Raw genomic sequence first — 22,460 nt, 5'->3', positions numbered from 1 at the left:
AACATTTAATAGCTGTTTCCTCCCATTACCACTAACACCTGAAACCTCCCATCCAAACTTAAAGCTGCTTAGGTCTACATCGGTTGATAGAGGATAACTGAAATGTGTTTTTTGGTAGTCACTAAGAAGTTTCAATATCATTTTTTTATAGGTCCAACATTTTGTTTATGCTGAGGTACAAAGTTAAATTCAAGCTCAGAAATCAAACCTGCATAGATAGATTAGTGGAGCTGCTACAATTATGTTGGTGAGCAACTCCACATTAATAACCACATGTAGTGCTTCTTTATTTAAAACTGTGTGCACATAAGCCGCATGTGTCGATTTGCAAACTGCAGATGCACATATAGCTCTTGATTGGAATTAGCAAGCAGTGCAGTAACGGAACAGGTGGAAGGGGCCAAACAAATGGAAAGGAAATGCAGTTGACTATGGAAACTTGGAACATAGTGTCTACTTGAGTGCAAATCATCACAAGATATACCTGTAAGAGGGGCTTAGTTTGTGGTGATGTGCAACTCTCAATGCGTTCCTTTTATAGTTGCAAACTAAGGTCAGAACTCAGCATGTGTTGAATTAACTTTTTCCAATATAGACGGGGTATGAGTACCCAATGTAGTAATCCATGTTTAAATCTAAACCGCCTAATCATTAACAGGCACCAGTGATGTGGGGCTGGTATAATTTTATGGCTCTTGTATTAATGATCACAATTGAACTATATCTGTGCAAATCCAGTTTAAAAAAGCCAATCAATCCCTTGGATCCTCACTTGGTGCCAGTTTTATAGCTTACCTTCAGCATATCAGCAAAGCAGAAATTAATGGTATACACTCCAACATGCCCACAGCATTTGCTCTGACTTAAATCAGCTGCCTGAGGGAATTAGGGACCTCAACTTTGTTCAAAACATAATGAAATTCAAATATATATTAAAAAACTGAGCCAGCTCAACAGTGCAAGTGAAAACCCCAGCAGGTGTCTTCTTTGATGTATGATAACATATTCCTTATGACAGATGTGTGTGCATTTCAGTCTTATTTATACTGCCAATTGAAGGTTAGAAATGGACCAGATGTCTGTTGAAATCCAACCTCTGGGTGCTAATTCAGTCTTGACATGAAATAAATCCAACTCATGGCATATTTATTTTCATTTTTTCCCCTTCTTTTCACTAATCATTCACCTTTACTCCCTGCCCGGATATGATTCAATGGGTACCAGTTTCTTTTCTGTGGCCGTTCTTCACATGTGAATCTAGAAAGTGAGTCCAATAGGCTATTCGACCACATAAGGCATTACAGCTGCATCCAATCCCATCCTCACGTGATGGTTATACATGCATACTTCCAGCACGTGTCACTGGTAGCCTGACCAACAATGCAGTTTTTAAATTGCTGGCCTGTGTGGACATTGCGGTGATGTATTTATTTTTTGATAGCATCATTGCTATGGTCCTGTTCTCCTATAACAAGCAGCTTGATAAAATACAAATATTTTATAGCCTGCAAATCAGAAATGTTTCTGTTTTACTCATTTTAAATAGAAAAGGAAACCACAATGCATGGATATCAAAGGGGCATTACACAGTGATCTGCACAATAAAAATATCTGAATTCTGGTTATGACTTTGAAAACTTTACAGGATGAGCAATGCTTCTGGAGGAACAGCATTTGTTTAAAACAAGAAATCCTAAACTGAATCACAGAAATTTCTCTTCTGCATGAGTTTCCTTATTCAAGACAACATGCAGCTACAAGAATCTTCTACAATCATTTTTGTACCTCAAGTAGAGAGTATTTACATACATTTCTCTGCATGTCTTCTTGCATACTTTGCATCATTTTGTTCATTTCCTCCACTTTCAAGGTTGCTGTTCGCAAATCCAGTTTTGCTTTCCTGTACAAGCAAAAGTTTGAATAATTTCTACAACTGTTCTGTGCAATAGAACATGGATCATATTGACTAAGTGTCAGCTTGGTTCAGTTGGCAGCACTCTTGCATCTAAGTCAGGTCATGGGTTCAAGCCCCACTTCAGGACTTGAGCACACAATCTAAGCTGACACTTCAGTGCAGTATTGAGGGAATGTTGCATTGTTGGTTGTGCCATCCCTTGGACGAGATTTTAAACCTGCCTTTTCAGGTGGATGTAGATGTCACTGCCGGAAGAAGAACAGCTTGGTCAACATTCTTCCCTCAACCAAAAACCATTAAAAAAATCAGATTGACCGGTCATTTATCTCAGTTGCTGTTTGTGGGACTTCACTGTGTGTACTGGGTGCTACATAGCAACAGTGTATTTCAAAAATTTGTTATAAAGCGCTTTGAGAAATGCCAAGGACATGATAAAATGCTTTATAAATCAAAGTTATTTCTTTGTAAAATTTTACTTTTTAATGTTAATTACCTTATTAAGACTGATACAACTGGAAGGGAGTGAGCAGAACGAGTCACAATCTTTTCCAGTACTATTACAGATTTGGGTTTTTAATCTGGTTTCATTTTTAATTAAAGAAGCAGATGGCAACTTCTGAACCTAGATCAGCTTGGTTCGCTGATTTAAATTGCTAATGACAGGATCAATGTAAATAAAAGGTGTTTCTTATTAACTGAACAAGATAACTATGGTATTGTTCATGCCTGGTTACATCTAAGTAAACAAACAGAATTTTTCTAGAAACTCTATGGGGTTTGGAACTTAAAAGGCACAAGTTTCATTTATGGATTGTGGAAATTCTGTGATGTTACACTTTTGCATAACATACTTTAATACATACATTGTAGGTCCCATCAACTGTAATACTTTTGTGCTTCATATTTATATGAACATAGGAACAGGAGCAGGCCATTCAGCCCCTCGAGTCTGTTCCGCCATTCAATTAGATCATGGCTTGGCCTAGAAAATCTCAAGTGGGTGACAAAGGCCGACATATGATACAGTAAGTACCTTTGTTATCTTATCATTTCCCACAAATCAAACCAAATAAGAAGCATAGTCCATAATTAAAGTTGACCACCTTTATCGATATATCTGCTGCTGAATAGGCATGCAATTATTTAGACTTTGATGCTCAACCTATACAGTAAACAAACACTATCTGCCCTAGTTCCACAAAACAACAACAACAACATGGACCATACAGATTTCAGAGCACAACTGCATCATATAATCAGAAGATGCTCACTATGGTACCAGGCATCCGGAGCACAGAGAGAATCATCAGCATCTTCACAAACCAGGTGAGGTTTCAGCACAAGAACAGTCAAAGCTGAAAGAACTGAATCTTTTACCGGTTGCAGAGAGACTAGTGAGGGATCAGACAAATGAAGGGTCAGAGATAATGGTATTTAGAGATCAGTGGACCTGTCTTCAAACTGAGTGTGCAAACAAGTGCCACATGGACTATGTTGTAGTCACCATGCACTTCACGGTGAAAGAGAGGCTGGACAGAATTAAACATTCATCTCGGAGACGTCTATTTCAGAGCTCAATACTGTATTTCAGACATTCATGTGTTGGATCAACAATTGGCTAAAGTAGAAACCTTGTTCACCGAGGTACTCAGCAAAATAGCTTCACTATTGGTTGATTGCTTCTACACCTGACATAGGATCTATACACAAGTGTGCATTTAGGTCTAGATAGTTTGAGAAAAAAAAATACAGTTAACCTTTTGGGAGAATTTGCTCACCTTAAAAATGGCAGCCATGAGGAGATGCCCAACACCAGTGGCCTAATTAGGACACTCCATTGAACACTGGAACTCATACCAACAGTAACTCCCTTATGTCAAGCAGCCCTGACCACTTAGTGACTGAGAAATTCCTCATATTACATCATAGTGTGTTGTCACTCCTTTCACCATTCCCTATGAAGAATGTGAAGGGCCAACTCAGATAATCTACCTGACACGCTTGGTACTATAACCAGGAGAGCACAGATGGCACCATGGCAGTTACACACTCACAGGGTGAGAAGTACACTGTTATAGGTGAGAATACTAGAAAACATGGAACAAAGGCAAGTAAATGGAGTTGAGGTACGGATCAGCCATGATCTATTTAAATGGTGGAACAGGCTTGAGGGGCTGAATGGTCTACTCCTGTTCCTATGTTCCTGATACAGAGTAGGCACATAATTCATTCATTTGAAGAATGTAATAGTTTGCCCCTTGATTAAATGTATTTCTGAATATGAAGAGATACAGTAAGTTTATGTAATGGGAACACTTGTTGGTGTGACAAAATATGGAGTTTGGGAAGACTTCATCCACTTAGTGCCAGCTGAGCTGGACTTAATTGGATCAATTTACTAGTTAGTAATGTAAATTGGTATTTTCCCCTTCCCCAAAAACTAATTTCCAATATTGGAAACAGTTGTTGGAAACTTTTAACCTTCATCTCCAACTGACAGACAAGTGAGCTATGCAGATGGTAGTTTCGCAGTGTTGTTTTGTCAGAAAACTTTTCAAGATGCTGAATTTTGCCTCCAGTGCAGAATATAGCACAGATCACATGGAAACTGACCTATTCCTGCACAACTCCTCCTTAACAATTTTGAGAACAGGTCTTTGGAAATCCTTGGAAGATTAGCATACCTGCTTATATTTGAAAAAAATAAAAATGACTGGAAATGCACAGCATGCCCAGCAGCATCTGAAAGAGATAGATCGGTTAATGGTTGTAATGAAGAGCCATTCCTGAAATGTCACGCCATTTTACATAGCATGCAATTTCGGTATTTCTGTTTTTTATTTCAGATTTCTGGTATTTGTGATTTTTCCTTTTAATTGATTTACTTGTTGAGTAATTTTTGAATGCTTTCAATACTGGTAAACATTCACTATTATTTTCTTATAATGAAATGCGTGTACTTGATTCTAAATGTGATGGAATACCTGGTTTATGGTGAGATTATACATACCTCAACTCTTTGCGGTGTTGCTCCAGTTCCAAATTCTGCTCAGTCACTGTATTCATAAACTGCTGATTAGTCTGTTTAAAACAGGAAGAAGAAAAAGCTATGTTATGCATTTCTAGGCTCATATGATGGATTAATAACCTACTATGGGTTTAGGGAAAGGCACATACTCCATGCTATTTAAAGAACAAAATAGTCTGCTTCATTAAAAAAATATAGGAGTATAATGTTTCTAGGTACAGCAAACATGCAGTCACTAGAGCTAAGCAGAAACAAAAACAACACGGAAGCTATTTTATTTAAATTTAAGAGTTCTAGGCTCAAATTTTCTTAATATCAAAAGATTACGCAGCTTTTAACAGCATTTCCGTTCTTGTCCTGCCATTACATAACAATAGATAGGGTATGGTAGCATAGTGGTTATGTTACTGGACTAGTAATCCGGAGTCATGAGTACAAATCCTGCCATGGCAGCTGGGGAATTTAAATTCAATTAATTAAATTAACTAATTAAATAAAAATCTGGAATAAAAAAACTAGTATCAGTAATGGTATCAGCCATGAAACTACCAGATTGTTGTAAAAACCCATCTGGTTCACGAATGTCCTTTAGGGAAGGAAACCTGCTGTCCTTACCCGGTCTGGCCTATACGTGACTCCAGACCCACAGCAATGTGGTTGATTCTTAATAGCCCTTTGAAATGGCCTAGCAAGCCACTCAGTTGTACAATTTTGCTACGAAAAGTCAAGAATAAAACCGGATGGACCACCCAGCATCGGACCACTAGGGACTGGACACGACAAAGGCAAACCAAGCCCAGTCGGCCCTGCAAAGTCCTCCTCACGAACATCTGGGAACTTGTGCCAAAATTGGGAGAGCTGTCCCACAGATTAGTCAAGCAAGCCATAGCCATACTCACAGAATCATACCTTTCAGCCAACATCCCAGTTTCTTCCATCACCATCCCTGGGTATGTCCTGTCCCACCGGCAGGACAGACCCACCAGCGGTGGCGGTAGAGTGATATGCAGTCAGGAGGGAGTGGCCCTGGGAGTCCTCAACATTGACTCCGGACCCAATGAAATCTCATGGCATCAGGTCAAACATGGGCAAGGAAACCTCCTGCTGATTAACATCTACCGCCCTCCCTCAGCTGATGAATCAGTCCTGCTCCACCACTTGGAGGAAGCACTGAGGGTAGCAAGGGCACAGAATGTACTCTGGGTGGGGGACTTCAATGTCCATTACCAAAGAGTAGCTCGGTAGCACCACTACTAATCAAGCTGGCAGAGTCCTAAAGGACATAGCTGCCAGACTGGGCCTGCGGCAGGTGGTGAGAGAACCAATACGAGGGAAAAACCGACTTGACCTCGTCCTCACCAATCTACCTGTCGCTGATGCATCTGTCCATGACAGTATTGGTAGGAGTGACCACCGCACAGTCCTCGTGGAGACGAAGTCCCGTCTTCACACTGAAGACACCATCCAACGTGTTGTGTGGCACTCGCACCATGCTAAATGGGATAGATTCAGAACAGATCTAGCAGCTCAAAACTGGGCATCCATGAGGCGCTGTGGGTCATCAGCAGCAGCAGAATTGTATTCCACCACAATCTGTAACTTCATGGCCCGGCATATCCCTCACTCTACCATTACCAACAAGCCAGGGGATCAACCCTGGTTCAATGAGGAGTGTCGAAGAGCATGCCAGGAGCAGCACCAGACATATCTAAAAATGAGGTGCCAACCTGGTGAAGCTACAATACAGGACTACCTGCATGCAAAACAGCTGAAGCAACATGCTACAGACAGAGCTAAGCGATTCCACAAACAACGGATCAAATCAAAGCTCTGCAGTCCTGCCACATCCAGTCGTGAATGGTGGTGGACAATTAAACAACTAAAGGAAGGAGGAGGCTCTGTAAACATCCCCGTCCTCAATAATGGCAGAGTCTAGCACGTCAGTGCAAAAGACAAAGCTGAAGCGTCTGCAACAATCTTCAGCCAGAAGTGCCGAGTCGATGATACATCTCGGCCTCCTCTCGATATCCCCATCATCACAGAATCCAGTCTTCAGCCAATTCAATTCACTCCACGTGATATCAAGAAACAGCTGAGTGCACTGGATACAACAAAGGCTATAGGCCCCAACAACATCCCGGTTATAGTGCTGAAGACGTGTGCTCCAGAACTAGCCGCGCCTCTAGCCAAACTGTTCCAGTACAGCTACAACACTGGCATCTACCCGACAATGTGGAGAATTGCCCAGGTACGTCCTGTCCAGAAAAAGCAGGACAAATCCAATTCGGCCAATTACCACCCCATCAGGCTACTCTCAATCATCAGCAAAGAGATGGAAGATGTCGTCGACAGTACTATCAAGCGGCACTTACTCACCAATAACCTGCTCACCGATGCTCAGGTTGGGTTCCGCCAGAACCACTCAGCTCCAGACCTCATTACAGAGGTGAGGTGAGAGTGACTGCCCTTGACATCAAAGCAGCATTTGACCGAGCGTGGCACCAAGGTGCCCGAGTAATATTAAAGTCAATGGGAATCAGGGGACAAACTCTCCAGGGGCTGGAGTCGTACCTAGCACAAAGGAACATGGTAGTGGTTGTTGGATGCCAATTATCTCAGCCCCAGGACATTGCTGCAGGAGTTCCTCAGGGCAGTGTCCTGGACCCAACCGTCTTCAGCTGCTTCATCAATGACCTTCCCTCCATCATAAGGTCAGAAATGGGGATGCTCGCTGACGATTGCACAGTGTTCAGTTCCATTCGCAACCCCTCAGATAATGAAGCAGTCTGCGCCCGCATGCAGCAAGACCTGGACAACATCCAGGCTTGGGTTGATAAATGGCAAGTAATATTCGCGCCAGGCAATGACCATCTCCAACAAGAGAGAGTCTAACCACCTCCCCTTGACATTCAATGGCATTACCATCACCGAATCCCCCACCATCAATGTCCTGGGGTCACCATTGATCAGAAACTTAACTGGACCAGCCATATAAATACTGTGGCTACAAGAGAAGGTCAAAGGCTGCAGCGAATGACTCACCTCCTGACTCTCCAAAGGCTTTCCACCATCTACAAGGCACAAGTCAGGAGTGTGATGGAATACTCTCCACTTGCTTGGATGAGTGCAGCTCCAACAACACTCAAGAAGCTCGACACCATCTAAGATAAAGCAGCCCGCTTGATTGGCACCCCATCCACCACCCTAAACGTTCACTCCCTTCACCACCGGCACACTGTGGCTGCAGTGTGTACCATCCACAGGATGCACTGCAGCAACTCGCCAAGGCTTCTTCGACAGCACCTCCCAAACCCGCGACATCAACCACCTAGGACAAGGGCAGCAGGCACATGGGAACAACATGACCTGCACATTCCCCTCCAAGTCACACACCATCCCGACTTGGAAATATATCGCCGTTCCTTCATCGTCGCTGGGTCAAAATCCTGGAACTCCCGACCTAACAGCACCATGAGACAACCTTCACCACACGGACAGCAGCGGTTCAAGGCGGCGGCTCACCACCACCTTTTCAAGGGCAATTAGGGATGGGCAATATATGCTGGCCTCGCCAGCGATGCCCACATCCCATGAATTAATTTAAAAAATCTTTACTCAGTTCAAATGTACAAATAATATTGGTATGAAGTACTTTCGTCTATATCTACTTTTGTTGACATTATAAGAAATAATGCTGTTTACAGTAGTCTATAAGAGGAAAGAGCTTGTATTTATGTAGTGTCTTTCTCATCCACAGGATGTCCCAAAGTGCGTCATGGGCAACAAATTACTTTTGATGTGCAGTCACTGTTTTGTAAGCAAATATGGCAGCCAAATATGGGTAAGGTAGTATTGTGGTTATATTACTGGACCGGTAATCCAGAGGCCTGGGCTAAAATCCAGAGCCATGAGTTAAATTCCGCCACGGCAGCTGGCGAATTTAAATTCAATTAATTAATTAAATTCAATTAATTAAATAAAAATCTGGAATTAAAATACTAGTATCAGTCATGATGGCCATGAAACTACCGGATTGTCGTAAAAACCCATCTGTTTCACTAATGTCCATTAGGGAAGGAAACCTGCCGTCCTTACCCGGTCTGGCCTACATGTGACTCCAGACCCACAGCAATGTGGTTGATTCTTAATTGCCCTCTGAAATGGGCTAGCAAGCCACTCAGTTGTAAAATCTCACTACGAAAAGTCATAAGAATAAAACCGGACGGACCACCCGACATCGGACCACTAGGCACCGGACACGACAACGGCAAACCAAGCCCAGTTGACCCTGCAAGGTCCTCCTTATCTAACATCTGGGGACTTGTGCCAAAATTGGGAGAGCTGTCCCACAGACTAGTCAAGCAACAGCCTGACATAGCCATACTCACAGAATCATACCTTTCAGCCAACGTCCCAGACTCTTCCATCGCCATCCCTGGGTATGTCCTGTCCCACCGGCAGGACAGACCCACCAGCGGTGGCGGTACAGTGATATACAGTCAGGAGGGAGTGATCCTGGGAGTTCTCAACATTGACTCCGGACCCCATGAAATCTCATGGCATCAGGTCAAACATGGGCAAGGAAACCTCCTGCTGATTACCACCTACAGTCCTCCCTCAGCTGATGAATCAGTCCTCCTCCATGTTGAGCACCACTTGGAGGAAGCACTGAGGGTAGCAAGGGCACAAAATGTACTCTGGGTGGGGGACTTCAATATCCATCACCAAGAGTGGCTCGGTAGCACCACTACTGACCGAGCTGGCCGAGTCCTGAAGGACATAGCTGCTAGACTGGGCCTGCGGCAGGTGGTGAGCGAACCAACACGAGCGAAAAACTTACTTGACCTTGTCCTCACCAATCTACCTGTCGCAAATGCATCTGTCCATGACAGTATTGGTAGGAGTGACCACCGCACAGTCCTCGTGGAGATGAAGTCCCGTCTTCGCACTGAGGACACCATCCAACGTGTTGTGTGGCACTACCACCGTGCTAAATGGGATAGATTCAGAACAGATCTAGCAGCTCAAAACTGGGCATCCATGAGGCGCTGTGGGCCATCAGCAGCAGCAGAATTGTATTCCACCACAATCTGTAACTTCATGGCCCGGCATATTCCTCACTCTACCATTACCAACAAGCCAGGGGATCAACCCTGGTTCAATGAGGAGTGTAGAAGAGCATGCCAGGAGCAGCACCAGGCGTACCTAAAAATGAGGTGCCAACCTGGTGAAGCTACAACTCAGGACTACATGCATGCTAAACAGCGGAAGCAACAGTGCTATAGACAGAGCTAAGCGATTCCACAACCAACGGATCAGATCAAAGCTCTGCAGTCCTGCCACATCCAGTCGTGAATGGTGGTGGACAATTAAACAACTAACGGGAGGAGGAGGCTCTGCAAACATCCCCATCCTCAATGATGGCGGAGTCCAGCACGTGAGTGCAAAAGACAAGGCTGAAGCGTTTGCAACCATCTTCAGCCAGAAGTGCCGAGTGAATGATCCATCTCGGCCTCCTCCCGATATCCCCACCATCACGGAAGCCAGTCTTCGGCCAATTTGATTCACTCCACGTGATATCAAGAAACGGCTGAGTGCACTGGATACAGCAAAGGCTACGGGCCCCGACAACATCCCAGCTGTAGTGCTGAAGACTTGTGCTCCAGAACTAGCCGCGCCTCCAGCCAAGCTGTTCCAGTACAGCTACAACACTGGCATCTACCCGACAATGTGGAAAAAAGCCCAGGTATGTCCTGTCCACAAAAAGCAGGACAAATTCAATCCGGCCAATTACCGCCCCATCAGTCTACTCTCAATCATCTGCAAAGTGATGGAAGGTGTCATCGACAGTGCTATCAAGCGGCACTTACTCACCAATAACCTGCTCACCGATGCTCAGTTTGGGTTCCGCCGGGACCACTCGGCTCCAGACCTAATTACAGCCTTGGTCCAAACATGGACAAAAGAGCTGAATTCCAGAGGTGAGGTGAGAGTGACTGCCCTTGACATCAAGGCAGCATTTGACCGAGTGTGGCACCAAGGAGCCCCAGTAAAATTGAAGTCAATGGGAATCAGGGGGAAAACTCTCCAGTGGCTGGAGTCATACCGAGCACAAAGGAAGATGGTAGTGGTTGTTGGAGGCCAATCATCTCAGCCCCAGGACATTGCTGCAGGAGTTCCTCAGGGCAGTGTCATAGGCCCAACCATCTTCAGCTGCTTCATCAATGACCTTCCCTCCATCATAAGGTCAGAAATGGGGATGTTCGCTGATGACTGCACAGTGTTCAGTTCCATTCGCAACCCCTCAAATAATGAAGCAGTCCGAGCCCGCATGCATTAAGACCTGGACAACATCCAGGCTTGGGCTCATAAGTGGCAAGTAACATTCGCGCCAGATAAGTGCCAGGCAATGACCACCTCCCCATGACATTCAACAGCATTACCATCGCCGAATCCCCCACCATCAACATCCTGGGGGTCACCATTGACCAGAAACTTAACTGGACCAGCCATATAAATCCTGTGGCTACGAGAGCAGGTCAGAGGCTGGGTATTCTGTGGTGAGTGACTCACCTCCTGACTCCCCAAAGCCTTTCCACCATCGACAAGGCACAAGTCAGGAGTGTGATGGAATACTCTCCACTTGCTTGGATGAGTGCAGCTCCAACAACACTCAAGAAGCTCGACACCATCCAAGATAAAGCAGCCCGCTTGATTGGCACCCCATCCATCACCCTAAACATTCACTCCCTTCACCACCGGCACACTGTGGCTGCAGTGTGTACCATCCACAGGATGCACTGCAGCAACTCGCCAAGGCTTCTTCGACAGTACCTCCCAAACCCGCAACCTCTACCACCTAGAAGGACAAGAGCAGCAGGCACATGGGAACAACGCCACCTGCACGTTCCCCTCCAAGTCACATGCCATCGTGACTTGGAAATATATCGCCGTTCCTTCATTGTCGCTGGGTCAAAATCCTGGAACTCCCTTCCTAACAGCACTGTGGGAGAACCGTCACCACACGGACTGCAGCGGTTCAAGAAGGCGGCTCACCACCACCTTCTCGAGGGCAATTAGGGATGGGCAATAAATGCTGGCCTTGCCAGCGACACCCACATCCCGTGAACGAATAAAAAAAAAAATTGTGCACAGCAAGGTCCCATAAACAGCAAAGAGATCAAATGACTAGTTAATCAGGTTGGCGATATTGGTTGAGGTATAGATACTGGCCAAGACACTGGGAGAACTTCCTGTTCTTCAAAAAAGTGCCATGGGATCTTTTACCTCCACCTGCGCAGGCAGATGGGACTTTGGTGTAATGTCACATCTGAAAGACAGCACCTCTGGCAATGCAGCCTTTCCTCAGCACTGCAATAAAGTACAAGCCAAGTTTATGTGCTCAACAACTACATGCATTTATATAGCCCCAAGGGGTTTCACAGGAGTGGAATCAAACAAAACAATTGACACCGAGCCAAAGAAGGAGACATTAGGATATGTGACCAAAAGTTGATCAAAGAGGTAGGTTTTAAGGAGCATCTTAAATGAGGAGAGAGGTGGAGAAGCGGAGAGGTTTGGGAGGGAATTCAAGAGTTTAGGGCCGAGACAGCTGAAGACATGGGGCTCGATATTACCATGGCGGTGGGTTCGTGGTAGGGGGTATATTTGGCGCGTGGGTAACGCGCCCGGTGAAATCAGTCTGCCCCGAGCGCGATCGCAGGCTGATTGGATCCACTTACCTGGTCTTCCGGGTTTCCCGCTGCTGAGCTGCGCGTCAGGCTGACTGCGCATGCGCAGTAAGCTCTGTCAGCTGGAGGAGCTCTATTTAAAGGGGCAGTCCTCCACTGACTGATGCTGCAAGAAATAGGAAAAATTACAGCATGGAGCAGCCCAGGGGGAAGGCTGCTCCGAGGTTTAATGATGCCTCACTCCAGGTATCATTGGATGGGGTGAGGAGGAGGGGGGAGGACAGAGATCTTTCCCCCGGCGGGCGGGAGGAAGCGGCCTGCCTCTGCCACCAAGAAGGCCTGGCTCGAGGTGGCAGAGGAGGTCACCTGCACCACCAACATATCGCCCACCTGCATACAGTGCAGGAGGCGCTCCAATGACCTAAGTAGGTCAGCCAAAGTGAGTACACTTACTCATTCCCCTACACTCCATCTGCCACACCTCCTTCTGCACTGCCAACACTACTCTGTCACATCACCCCTCACACACACTCATAGCTCATTCTCATCTTACCTGCACTTACTCACCTCGCCAGTACTCATCCCGCCACTACCACTCAACCCAATCCTCATACAATCTCATGGATCTATCTCATACTCACCCTCTCATGCATCTCTTTCACGGTCAGCCTCACTCAACCTGCCACTACCTGTGCTGCAGCCACAGGGCATGCATCACATATGTGCAGTAGGAAGCGTAAGGCAAACGTGTCATGAACATGAAGGGGATGCACAAGAGTGTTTGAGGGTTTGTCGTGGTTTTTACTTATATTTAATTTCTGAGCAACTCACATTACATATTATATTGGCACCACTACTGCCACGTCTTTGTGAATTTTGTCTGGTTTGTGCAATAATGCCCTTTCCTGAGGATCACAATGAAGACCCACAACTGAAGACATGGGGCTCGATATTACCATGGCGGTGGGTTCGTGGTAGGGGGTATATTTGGCGCGTGGGTAACGCGCCCGGTGAAATCAGTCTGCCCCGAGCGCGATCGCAGGCTGATTGGATCCACTTACCTGGTCTTCCAGGTTTCCCGCTGCTGAGCTGCGCGTCAGGCTGACTGCGCATGCGCAGTAAGCTCTGTCAGCTGGAGGAGCTCCATTTAAAGGGGCAGTCCTCCACTGACTGATGCTGCAAGAAATAGGAAAAATTACAGCATGGAGCAGCCATTGTGTCACTGCAGAGTGGGTGTAGGTGTATTTGCAGGGCTCTTTTGTGCAGACGACTGAGCGACGTCGGCGATGACCCCGGTGGCACCCTGGAAGGATGTGGAGGAGAAGTTGTTGAGGGCAGTGGTGACTTTGACAGCGACAGGTAAGAAGATGGTGCTCGGGCCAGCCGGGAGCAGCTCAGCATGAAGGAGGCTGCAGATGTCCACGACTACATGTCGAGTGACTCTGAGCCTCCCTGTGCACTGCTGCTCAGAGAGGCCCAGGAAGCTGAGCCTCGGTCTGTGGACCCTGTGGCGAGGGTAGTGCCCTCTGCGACGCATCTCTCTCTGCTGTTGCCCTCCCTCCTGCTGTGCAGGTGGATGTGTCACAGCACTGTTTTGTGGGGCTCCACTTGTCAGAGGTGGACGGCGTGGCCGGCGAGGCTGGTGGTGCTGTTCGCCCTCCGAGGAGGTCATGACTGCAGCTACGGCGGCTCCCATCCGGAAGATGTACATCTGAGGTGGTCCGCAAGGTAGGTACATGTCTCTGGACACCGGGGTAAGTGTGCAAGTTGGTGAATTTGATTGTTAGGAGGAGGGTGGTGGAGGCCAAACTTTGTCCAAGGTGACAGAGTGGCCTCCTGCAATGAGTGAGGGTCTCCCCCCACCCCCCACCTGTCAAATGGACCTTTGCAGCTGCCACAGGCTGATAGCTGCAACACATCCATTTCAACTGGGAGTGTTTCCCCCAGTACGGGAAACAGTCCCAGTTGTTTGTAAAATCCCACCCCTCCTGAAATATTCCCTTAATCAGGTCTGTTAACGATCTGAATTACCGGAATAGTGTTAAGTGGCACCCCGCCGGCTTTAATTGCCTGCGGGAGTCCCACATGCGGGGGCTGCGCGCGCACGTCAACGCGTCTGTGGGGAACCCGGAAGTGGGCGGGTTGGAGCGGGGCTCCCGACCCGCTCCGGGATTCGCCGATTTTCGGAGCCCCCCGCCAGGAACGCACCCGATTGCAGGTGCTAATATCGAGCCCATGGTCTCCAATGGTGGGGCAAAGGAAGTTGGGGATGCACAAGTGGCCAGAATTGAAGGAACGCAGGGTTCTCAGAGGGTTGTAGGGCTGGAGGAGGTTAAGGAGATATGGGGGGACGAGGCCATGGAGGAATTTAAATACAAAGACGAGAATTTTAATGTTGAGTCGGTGGTGGACTGGGAGCCAATGTAGGTCAGCGAGCACAGGGGTGATGCATGAATGGGACTTGGTGCAAGTTAAAATATGGGCAGCAGAGCTTTGGATGAGCTCAAATATATGGAACGTGGAAGATGGGACACCAGCCAGGAGATAACTGGAATAGTCGAACAAAAGCAAAATACTGAGGACGCTGGAAATCTAAAATAAAAACAGAAAATGCTGAAAATACTCAGCAGGTCAGGCAGCATCTGTGGCGAGAGAAACAGAATTAACACTTCAGGTCGATAACCAAATATCATCGACCTGAAACGTTAACTCTGTTACTCTCTCCACAGATGCTGCCTGGCCTGCTGATTATTTCCAGCATTTTCTGTTTTTATTATTGGAATAGTTGAGTCTGGAGGTGACAAAAGCATGGATGAGGGTTTCAGCAGTAGATGGGCTGAGGTAGGGAGGAGACAGGCGATATTACGGAGGTGGATGTAGGCGGTCATAGTGATGGAGAAGATATAGGGTCAGAAGCTCAGTTCAGGGTCCAATGGGACACTGAGGTTGCGAACAGTCAGGTTCAGCCTGAGACAGTGGCCAAGGAGGGGAGTGGAATTTGAGGTGAGGGAACAGAGTTTGTTGTGGGGGCCGAAGCCATTTGGTGTTCCTAATGGTTAATTGGAGAAAATTTCTGCTGAACCATCTTCTGATGTCGGACAAGCAGCCTGACAATACAGAGGCAGTGGAGGGGTCAAGAGAGGTGGTGATGAGCTAGAGCTTAATGTCATCACCGTACATGTGGAAACTGAGTTTCCGGATTATATTGCCGAGGGGCAGCATATAGATGAGAAATAAGAGGGGGCCAAGGATAGATCTATGGGGTGCTCCAGAGGTAACAGTATGGGAGCAGGAAGAGTAGCCATTGCAGGAGATTCGCTGGCTGTGACTGGATAGACAAGAATAGAACCAGGCGAGGGCAATTCCACCCAGCCAGACAATTGTGGAGGAGTTAGAGGAGGATGGTGTGGTCAACCGTATCAAAGGCTGCAGACAGATTGGAAAGGATGAGGAGGGATAGTACATCACGGTCACAGTCACAGAGAATGTAATTTGTGACTTTGGTAAGGGCTGCTTCAATGCTAAGGCAGGGGCGGAAACCTGATTGGAGAGGTTCAAACATGGAGTTGCGGAAAAGATGGGCACGGAATTGGGAGGCAGCAACATGTCCAAGGACTTTGGAAAGGAAAGGAAGGTTGGGGTTGGGGTGGTAGTTTACAAGGACAGTGGGATCAAGGGTGGGTTTTTTGAGAAGAGGGGTGATGACGGCTGATTTGAAAGGGAGTGGAACAGTACCAGAGGAGAGGGAATCGTTTACAATATCAGCTAGCATGGGGGCCAGGAAGGGAAGTTGGGCGGTCAGCAGTTTAGTGGGAATAGGGTTGAGGGAGCAGGAGGTGGGTCTCATGGACAAGATGAGCTCGGAGAGGACATGAGGGAGATAGGAGAAACTAGAGAAAAAAGCGAGTTCAGGGCTAGGGCAGGGGGAAATCTTTGGGGAAGGGAGGGATGCGGCAGAGGCAACTGAATGGATCTTCTTAATCTTAGTAACAAAGAAGTCCTTGACCTTCTCGCACTTGTTGTTGGAGGTGAGTGTGGAGGGGGCAGGGGAGAGGGGTTTGAGGAGACAGTTGTTAGTGGAGAAAAGAACCTGGGGGTTATCTTGGCATTCTACAATGGTCCTGAAATAGTGAGCCGTTTTGGCAGAGGAGAGCAGGACCCGATAGTTTTGGGGTGGGGTTTAAACTCACGACTTTCCGACTCAGAAACAAGATTTTGCCACTGGGCCAAGCTAGCACTTTGGGGAAAAAAAGATTGGCACCAAAGCTATTAAATTGGCTGATGAGATAAATTCATCCTCATAAGCTCTTGGCATACAATTTATCAATTAAAAAATTGAGTAGAACCAAATTATTTTCCAGAATTATTTTCCAGAGCTCGGTGTGTGAAATCTGAGGTTGGGTTGGATATCACATGAGCATTTTCCAGATGTTTTGCCGTACCATTTTTACTTTCTGATTGGCCAGTTGAAGCTGCTGAGTAAGTTGTTGGAAGTGTGCCAACTGTTCCTGAAACAAAAATACCAAAGAGTTATGCACTTGCTGGTGGTTCTCAGAAGAATGTAATTTATCAAGCACCAGCTAAGAGCTACTGAATAATAACTCCTTTAATTTGCACGTTTCATTTAAAAAAAATAAGACAATCCTCTCTGTACATTTCAACAACAGAAAAAAAATGTTCATTTAACCACATGAAATATCAAAATGTTAAGGACGTTATACTTTCTGTTGATGTTGGCCAAGTACATGATTCTGAGCCTCTGACACGTGATCTTGATACATCTGCTGCATTCGATCTAATGCTTGTGCAACCGACTGCCATAACTCCAAGGCTAGGTCTTTTTCCTAAAATGCAAGACAGACTTGTTTAAAATATTAAAAATATAACAAAATACAAGACAGTCAAGGATATGAACAGTTAAGTCAAAATGGAAACTGAATTTTATGATTCACTGTGAAGACACAACTTATTTTCCATATATTGTTCCATGAATTAGACTGCAGCTGGAAAGGGACATTTGTAAACATTTGTTAAGGATTGAACATTTCAGATTAGATGTTAAGGAAATGCTTTATTTTTCAGGAAACGTTGATCTAAAGCTTCAAATTAGTACCTTGATATAATACCATTTATCTTCTTTGAGCCTGTGCTAAAGCTTTTACTACCATTCAATGTGCTCCCCACTCTAAATTCCAGATATCTAACTTGAAACCTTAAATCGATACATCACACAGGATAACTACAATTAAAAGTTTTTTTTCCCCCTAGCTAATCTTTAAACTAGCACCCAATGTAGACAGTGTCATCCAAGTTATCAGAAAAGCAGAAAAACACTCAATTAACAGAGATCAGTTTCACAAATAAAACAGATTTAGTGTACAGGACATAGCAAGTCTGAAATCTTTGTAAAGCAACTTAATGCCTCGTTGATGATAGTCCACCTTCAAATAAAAGTGTTACTGAAAATAAGCTTTTTCTCTGTGAACTCTAATCTTCCTCACTGTGCATGAGCTTGGGAGTGTGGGACCATGCAAAATAAGAACTGTCAATTCAAATCACAATTGGCTTTCTATTTTTGTGACTTGTGACAATAACACAGTTGTACTATAAATCGGATAGATTTCTAATCAAACACTACTTCTCCTCTACCCAGCCCCATCAATCACCTTCCTTGGATAAGATGGCATTCTCCACATGTTCAGCTTAGCACTTTCAGAAAAAAATACCAAGGGACATGATTATATGATAGGTAACAATTCTGAGCTATAACAATTTTCTACAACAGTTTTTCCCATTTCAAAACACGTTCAGAGCTTTCATTTACATCCATAATTTAGTAACTCATGGTCCTCCTACTAACTGAGTGCGCAATCATGAAGGCATTATAAAGTTTGCAGTTACAGTAGCCTAGTGGTTGTGGTACTAGACTAGGATCACAGAAGTTAAGAGTTCAAATCCTACTATAAATTGTGAAATTGAATTCAATAATTCTGGTAAATTGTGGGATAGCACCAGAAAAATAACCGTGAAAGCTGCCAGATTGTCCTAAAAACCCAACTGGTTCATTAATATTCCTCAGGAAAGGGAACCTGCCACCCTTACCAGGTCTGGCCTATTTGTGACTCCAGTCCCATACTACGTGACTGACTCAGGGCAATAAATACTGCCTTGCCAGTATCGCCCACATCCCAAGAACCATTTTCTTTTAAAGTCTACATTCCTGGGATGAACTCAGGAGTTGTGACAAGAATTAATGAATATTCTAGCATAACAAATGGCTTCCAGCTGACTAAATCTTGAGGCTATATTTTGTGCTTCAGCCAAACCTCTGACCCCTTCTTTCAATATTGTTATAACCATAGCAGTTCTGTCATGAAGGTTACAACAAATGTTTTTGAATGTTAAAATAGGGAAGCACCATTCCAAACACTATTGTAGGTTGAGAAGTACGTCACTGGCTTTGTTCCTTATCACCTACCCTATTGGCTAGATGTAACTGTTCCTTTAGGCTTCTCACCACTTCTTCTTCTGTAAATTCAACGTCAACAATATCTTCACCAGAAGGTAGAGACTCCAACTGTTTTTCAATGGTCTCTTGTAACTCTGCATGCAACCTGCAGCACAGCCAATTATAAGTGAACCGGTTAGAAAATAGTGTAATACCTAATTTTTGGTATAAGACATAGCCAACTAATTTCACAATGGGCCAGAAGTCACGCAGAGCGGCGAGGCAATGCTCACCACAGCTCCTGCAAATTAAATTAACGGAAATACTGTAGGCTCTGTGGAAGTAGGCGGTCATGGTGATGGATCGGATTTAGGGATGGAAGCTCACGTCAGGGTCAAATAGGATGCCAAGATTGCGAACAGTCTGGTTTAGCCTCAGAAATGGCCAGAGAGAGGGGTGGAGTTGGTGGCTAGGGAACAGAGTTTGTGGTGGGGACCGAAGACTTCGGTCTTCCCAATATTCAGTTGGAGGAAATTTCTGCTCATCCAGTACTGGATGTCAGACAAGTGTATGACAAATCAGAGGCAGTGGAGGGGTCGAGAGAGGTGGTGGTGAGGTAGAGCTCAGTTTCATCAACGTAAACGTGGAACGTGATGTATTTTCGGATGATATTGATGAGGGGAAGCATGTAAATGAGAAATAGGAGGGGGCCAAGGATAGATCTATGGGGTGCTTCAGAGGTGACAGTATGGGACCAGAAAGAGAAGCCATTGCAGGAGATTCGCTGGCTATGACTGGATAGATAGGAATGGAACCAGGCGAGGACAGTCCCACCCAGCCACGTACTAAGTAAGTGTAGTAAGATAACATACCAATCAAAAGACCCTAGGTTCAATCTCCAGTTTATGTCAAGTTAGTTGATGTTGGCCAGAACACCAAATGGACAATTGGCACAGTGCCTCTGGGTTAGAGAACAAGGGTTCCAGCTCCTGATTATTTGGTGGACAATGCCAGAAAATGCACTTGCGAATGTCAGGTGAGGCCAAGATTGGACTTGATTGTGATGTTCTCCGCTGTGTATTGGCCTGCTGACACTCGCCGTCAAAGCTTACATGTGATGAATAGCCACTTGACTTAGTTACTGGATGGCTACCAGCACCCCCATGGAACCCTAATGCAGAAAAATCCAGGTCTCAGGAAGTGAAAGTATAGCACTTGAGCCCACCACACCACTCAGTCCCGTCGTAAAAATGTCATCAGAAATGCTAACCTGATTTAGTATGCTAACGCACAATTTACATTTTATATGTTAATTTGCATCAATTCATCAAAGACGCACCTAACTGAATCAAGCAAATCAGCACCTGTCTACAGTTAATAGGCTTTATAATAATTCTAACCTTAAAAGTAGGATAATCTCACCTTTCATTTTCTCTTACAACAACTTCAAGCTTTAACTTCATCTCATTCATATGAATCTATTGTTAAATTTAAAAAAAAATTATGAGTTGCTAGAAAGTATATCTGTAAAACTTTCAAGGAAATCATCAACTTCTAAAACAAAGCAAGGCTCAGGTATCCTTACATGGTGACAATGCAACTGTTCACTCATTTCTTGCATCTGCTTGTCGTATTCTGTTATGAGCGGTGCCATAAGGCTGCCAGAGAAAAGGTGAGAAAGTACAAACATAAAACATCAGTAAATTATGCACAGCTAAACTTTCTCTTAAAAGATATTAAGAATTAACAAATACAAATGAAACATCTCTTGAGGCTTTAACAACAGTCTGGTTACTAAACAAAGGTTATGAGAAAAGAGCTGAATTGTCAGCAGGTATCAAGGTTTTAACACAATTTTTCTCCTTCATTTGAAAGTTCTGCCCTCCTTCTCCATAGGTTTCCTCTGCATCATACACCATTCCTTATTGGTTTTGACAGTATGGTATTAGGGACAATCATATTTTTCACTTGACTTCAGAGAACAGAAAACTTTTGAAAGAAATATGGTCTTAATGATTTTCTCTGGCTGGACGATGGCTCAAGTTGAAAAAGGGCAGCATACTGGGACACTCGCAGTATGTGGTATGCTGATCAAATATAAAAATCTCTTAATGTTTTACTAGAAAGCAAGTATAAAACTTGAAGACATATTCATGAACACTATGTTCCCAAATATTTGATCGCATCAAAAAGTTTTCATAATTTGAATAGCGAACTGCATGAACAAGATACTTGCATCACCAAGATGATCCTTACCTCTTGTCTATAAGCCAGGGTGCTGGAGGATCATGTTCTCTTAACTGGCCAACCTAAGTCAACAGAGAAAATACTGCAAATATGGAATTGATTTGTCAAAGTATTTTTCCCATCACACAGTGGGTCTTCCCATTAGCACTCTACAACACCCAGCCATGATTTTCAAATACGATACGTTTACTATTCAAAAGAATGCTAGATTTGTATCATATTTTGACCCTTACTCAGCCAGTGTAACTGAACTTTTAAGTTGCCCATTTAAATTGCTGGTTTCACTCCCAAAGAAATCTTGAGTTCTGGAGATTGAATAGGACACTCTTGTAACTATAACTTGAAAATTGGAAATGACATTAGCTCGCATGTGTTCCCAGTCTTCGGATAATGGAGCAATAAACACTCTGTCAGACTGTGTGATTTGAACTATAACCTATGAATGAGTACGCAGGAGGGGGAAGGAATGCGCATGTTCTCTATTGGAAAGTAAATACTCCAAAAAAAAGTTTTTATATTATTTTGCTCATTTGTCCATTACTTGTAACAGTTTTTTACAGTAAGGCAGAATATTCATACCAAAATTCTTCCATATTGAACATGCACTTTTGCCTTTTTGTAAAACATTTTGCACTTAACATATATTTGAATTTCAGTACCATTTTTCAATGTAAAATTGTGCATTATATGCGAAACAGATAGAATTATACTTGCTCCAGCAACAATCAAAATTATGTTGCCAACATTTTGCCACTTTCTGACAGAAAACAGTTTTATTTGTGTACCATTTTCTTTATTTAAGGGAGCTGTCCGAAATTCAAGCAGCCACAGTGACTTTGTATAAAAACAATGACATTTGTTGACGACATTTCCCAGTGAGAATATAATGTACATGCATATAACTTTCTGATATTTCACCTTGAGAAGTTCTGTGGTTAACAGGTTGAATAACTAGTGTTGTGCTTTCTTTAGGGTGGGTGGACGGGGCAACGGCCAGGGGGGAGGGGGGGGAAGAGGTGGGGTGGAAGCTGGCGACAATAGTCCCCGAAGAGTTATCAGTATGCCATACGTAAGGAAGAAAAGAATTGAGGTCTGCCATCAAATATTTGAAAATTTGGCAATTACATGGCA

At 44.6% G+C, this 22,460-nt stretch overlaps 1 protein-coding gene across 3 annotated transcripts in view; it reads right to left on the bottom strand.

Moving 5' to 3' along the window:
• sclt1 (sodium channel and clathrin linker 1) overlaps positions 1-22,460 on the bottom strand; it is an 89,137-nt gene that overhangs the window by 52,668 nt on the left and 14,009 nt on the right. For all 3 annotated transcript variants that reach the window (XM_067994301.1, XM_067994314.1, XM_067994309.1), the window contains exons 4-11: positions 21,339-21,391; positions 20,668-20,740; positions 20,505-20,560; positions 19,113-19,248; positions 17,356-17,478; positions 17,077-17,142; positions 4,926-4,996; positions 1,810-1,900 (exon numbers count right to left, since the gene is read on the bottom strand). In XM_067994301.1, coding sequence (XP_067850402.1) covers positions 1,810-1,900; positions 4,926-4,996; positions 17,077-17,142; positions 17,356-17,478; positions 19,113-19,248; positions 20,505-20,560; positions 20,668-20,740; positions 21,339-21,391 — 669 coding nt within the window. The remainder of the gene's footprint in view (positions 1-1,809; positions 1,901-4,925; positions 4,997-17,076; positions 17,143-17,355; positions 17,479-19,112; positions 19,249-20,504; positions 20,561-20,667; positions 20,741-21,338; positions 21,392-22,460) is intronic.

This window comes from Heptranchias perlo, chromosome 1 (genome assembly GCF_035084215.1).
Source record: "Heptranchias perlo isolate sHepPer1 chromosome 1, sHepPer1.hap1, whole genome shotgun sequence".
Lineage (NCBI taxonomy): Eukaryota > Metazoa > Chordata > Chondrichthyes > Hexanchiformes > Hexanchidae > Heptranchias > Heptranchias perlo.
This window is presented reverse-complemented; position numbering and strand designations above follow the sequence as displayed.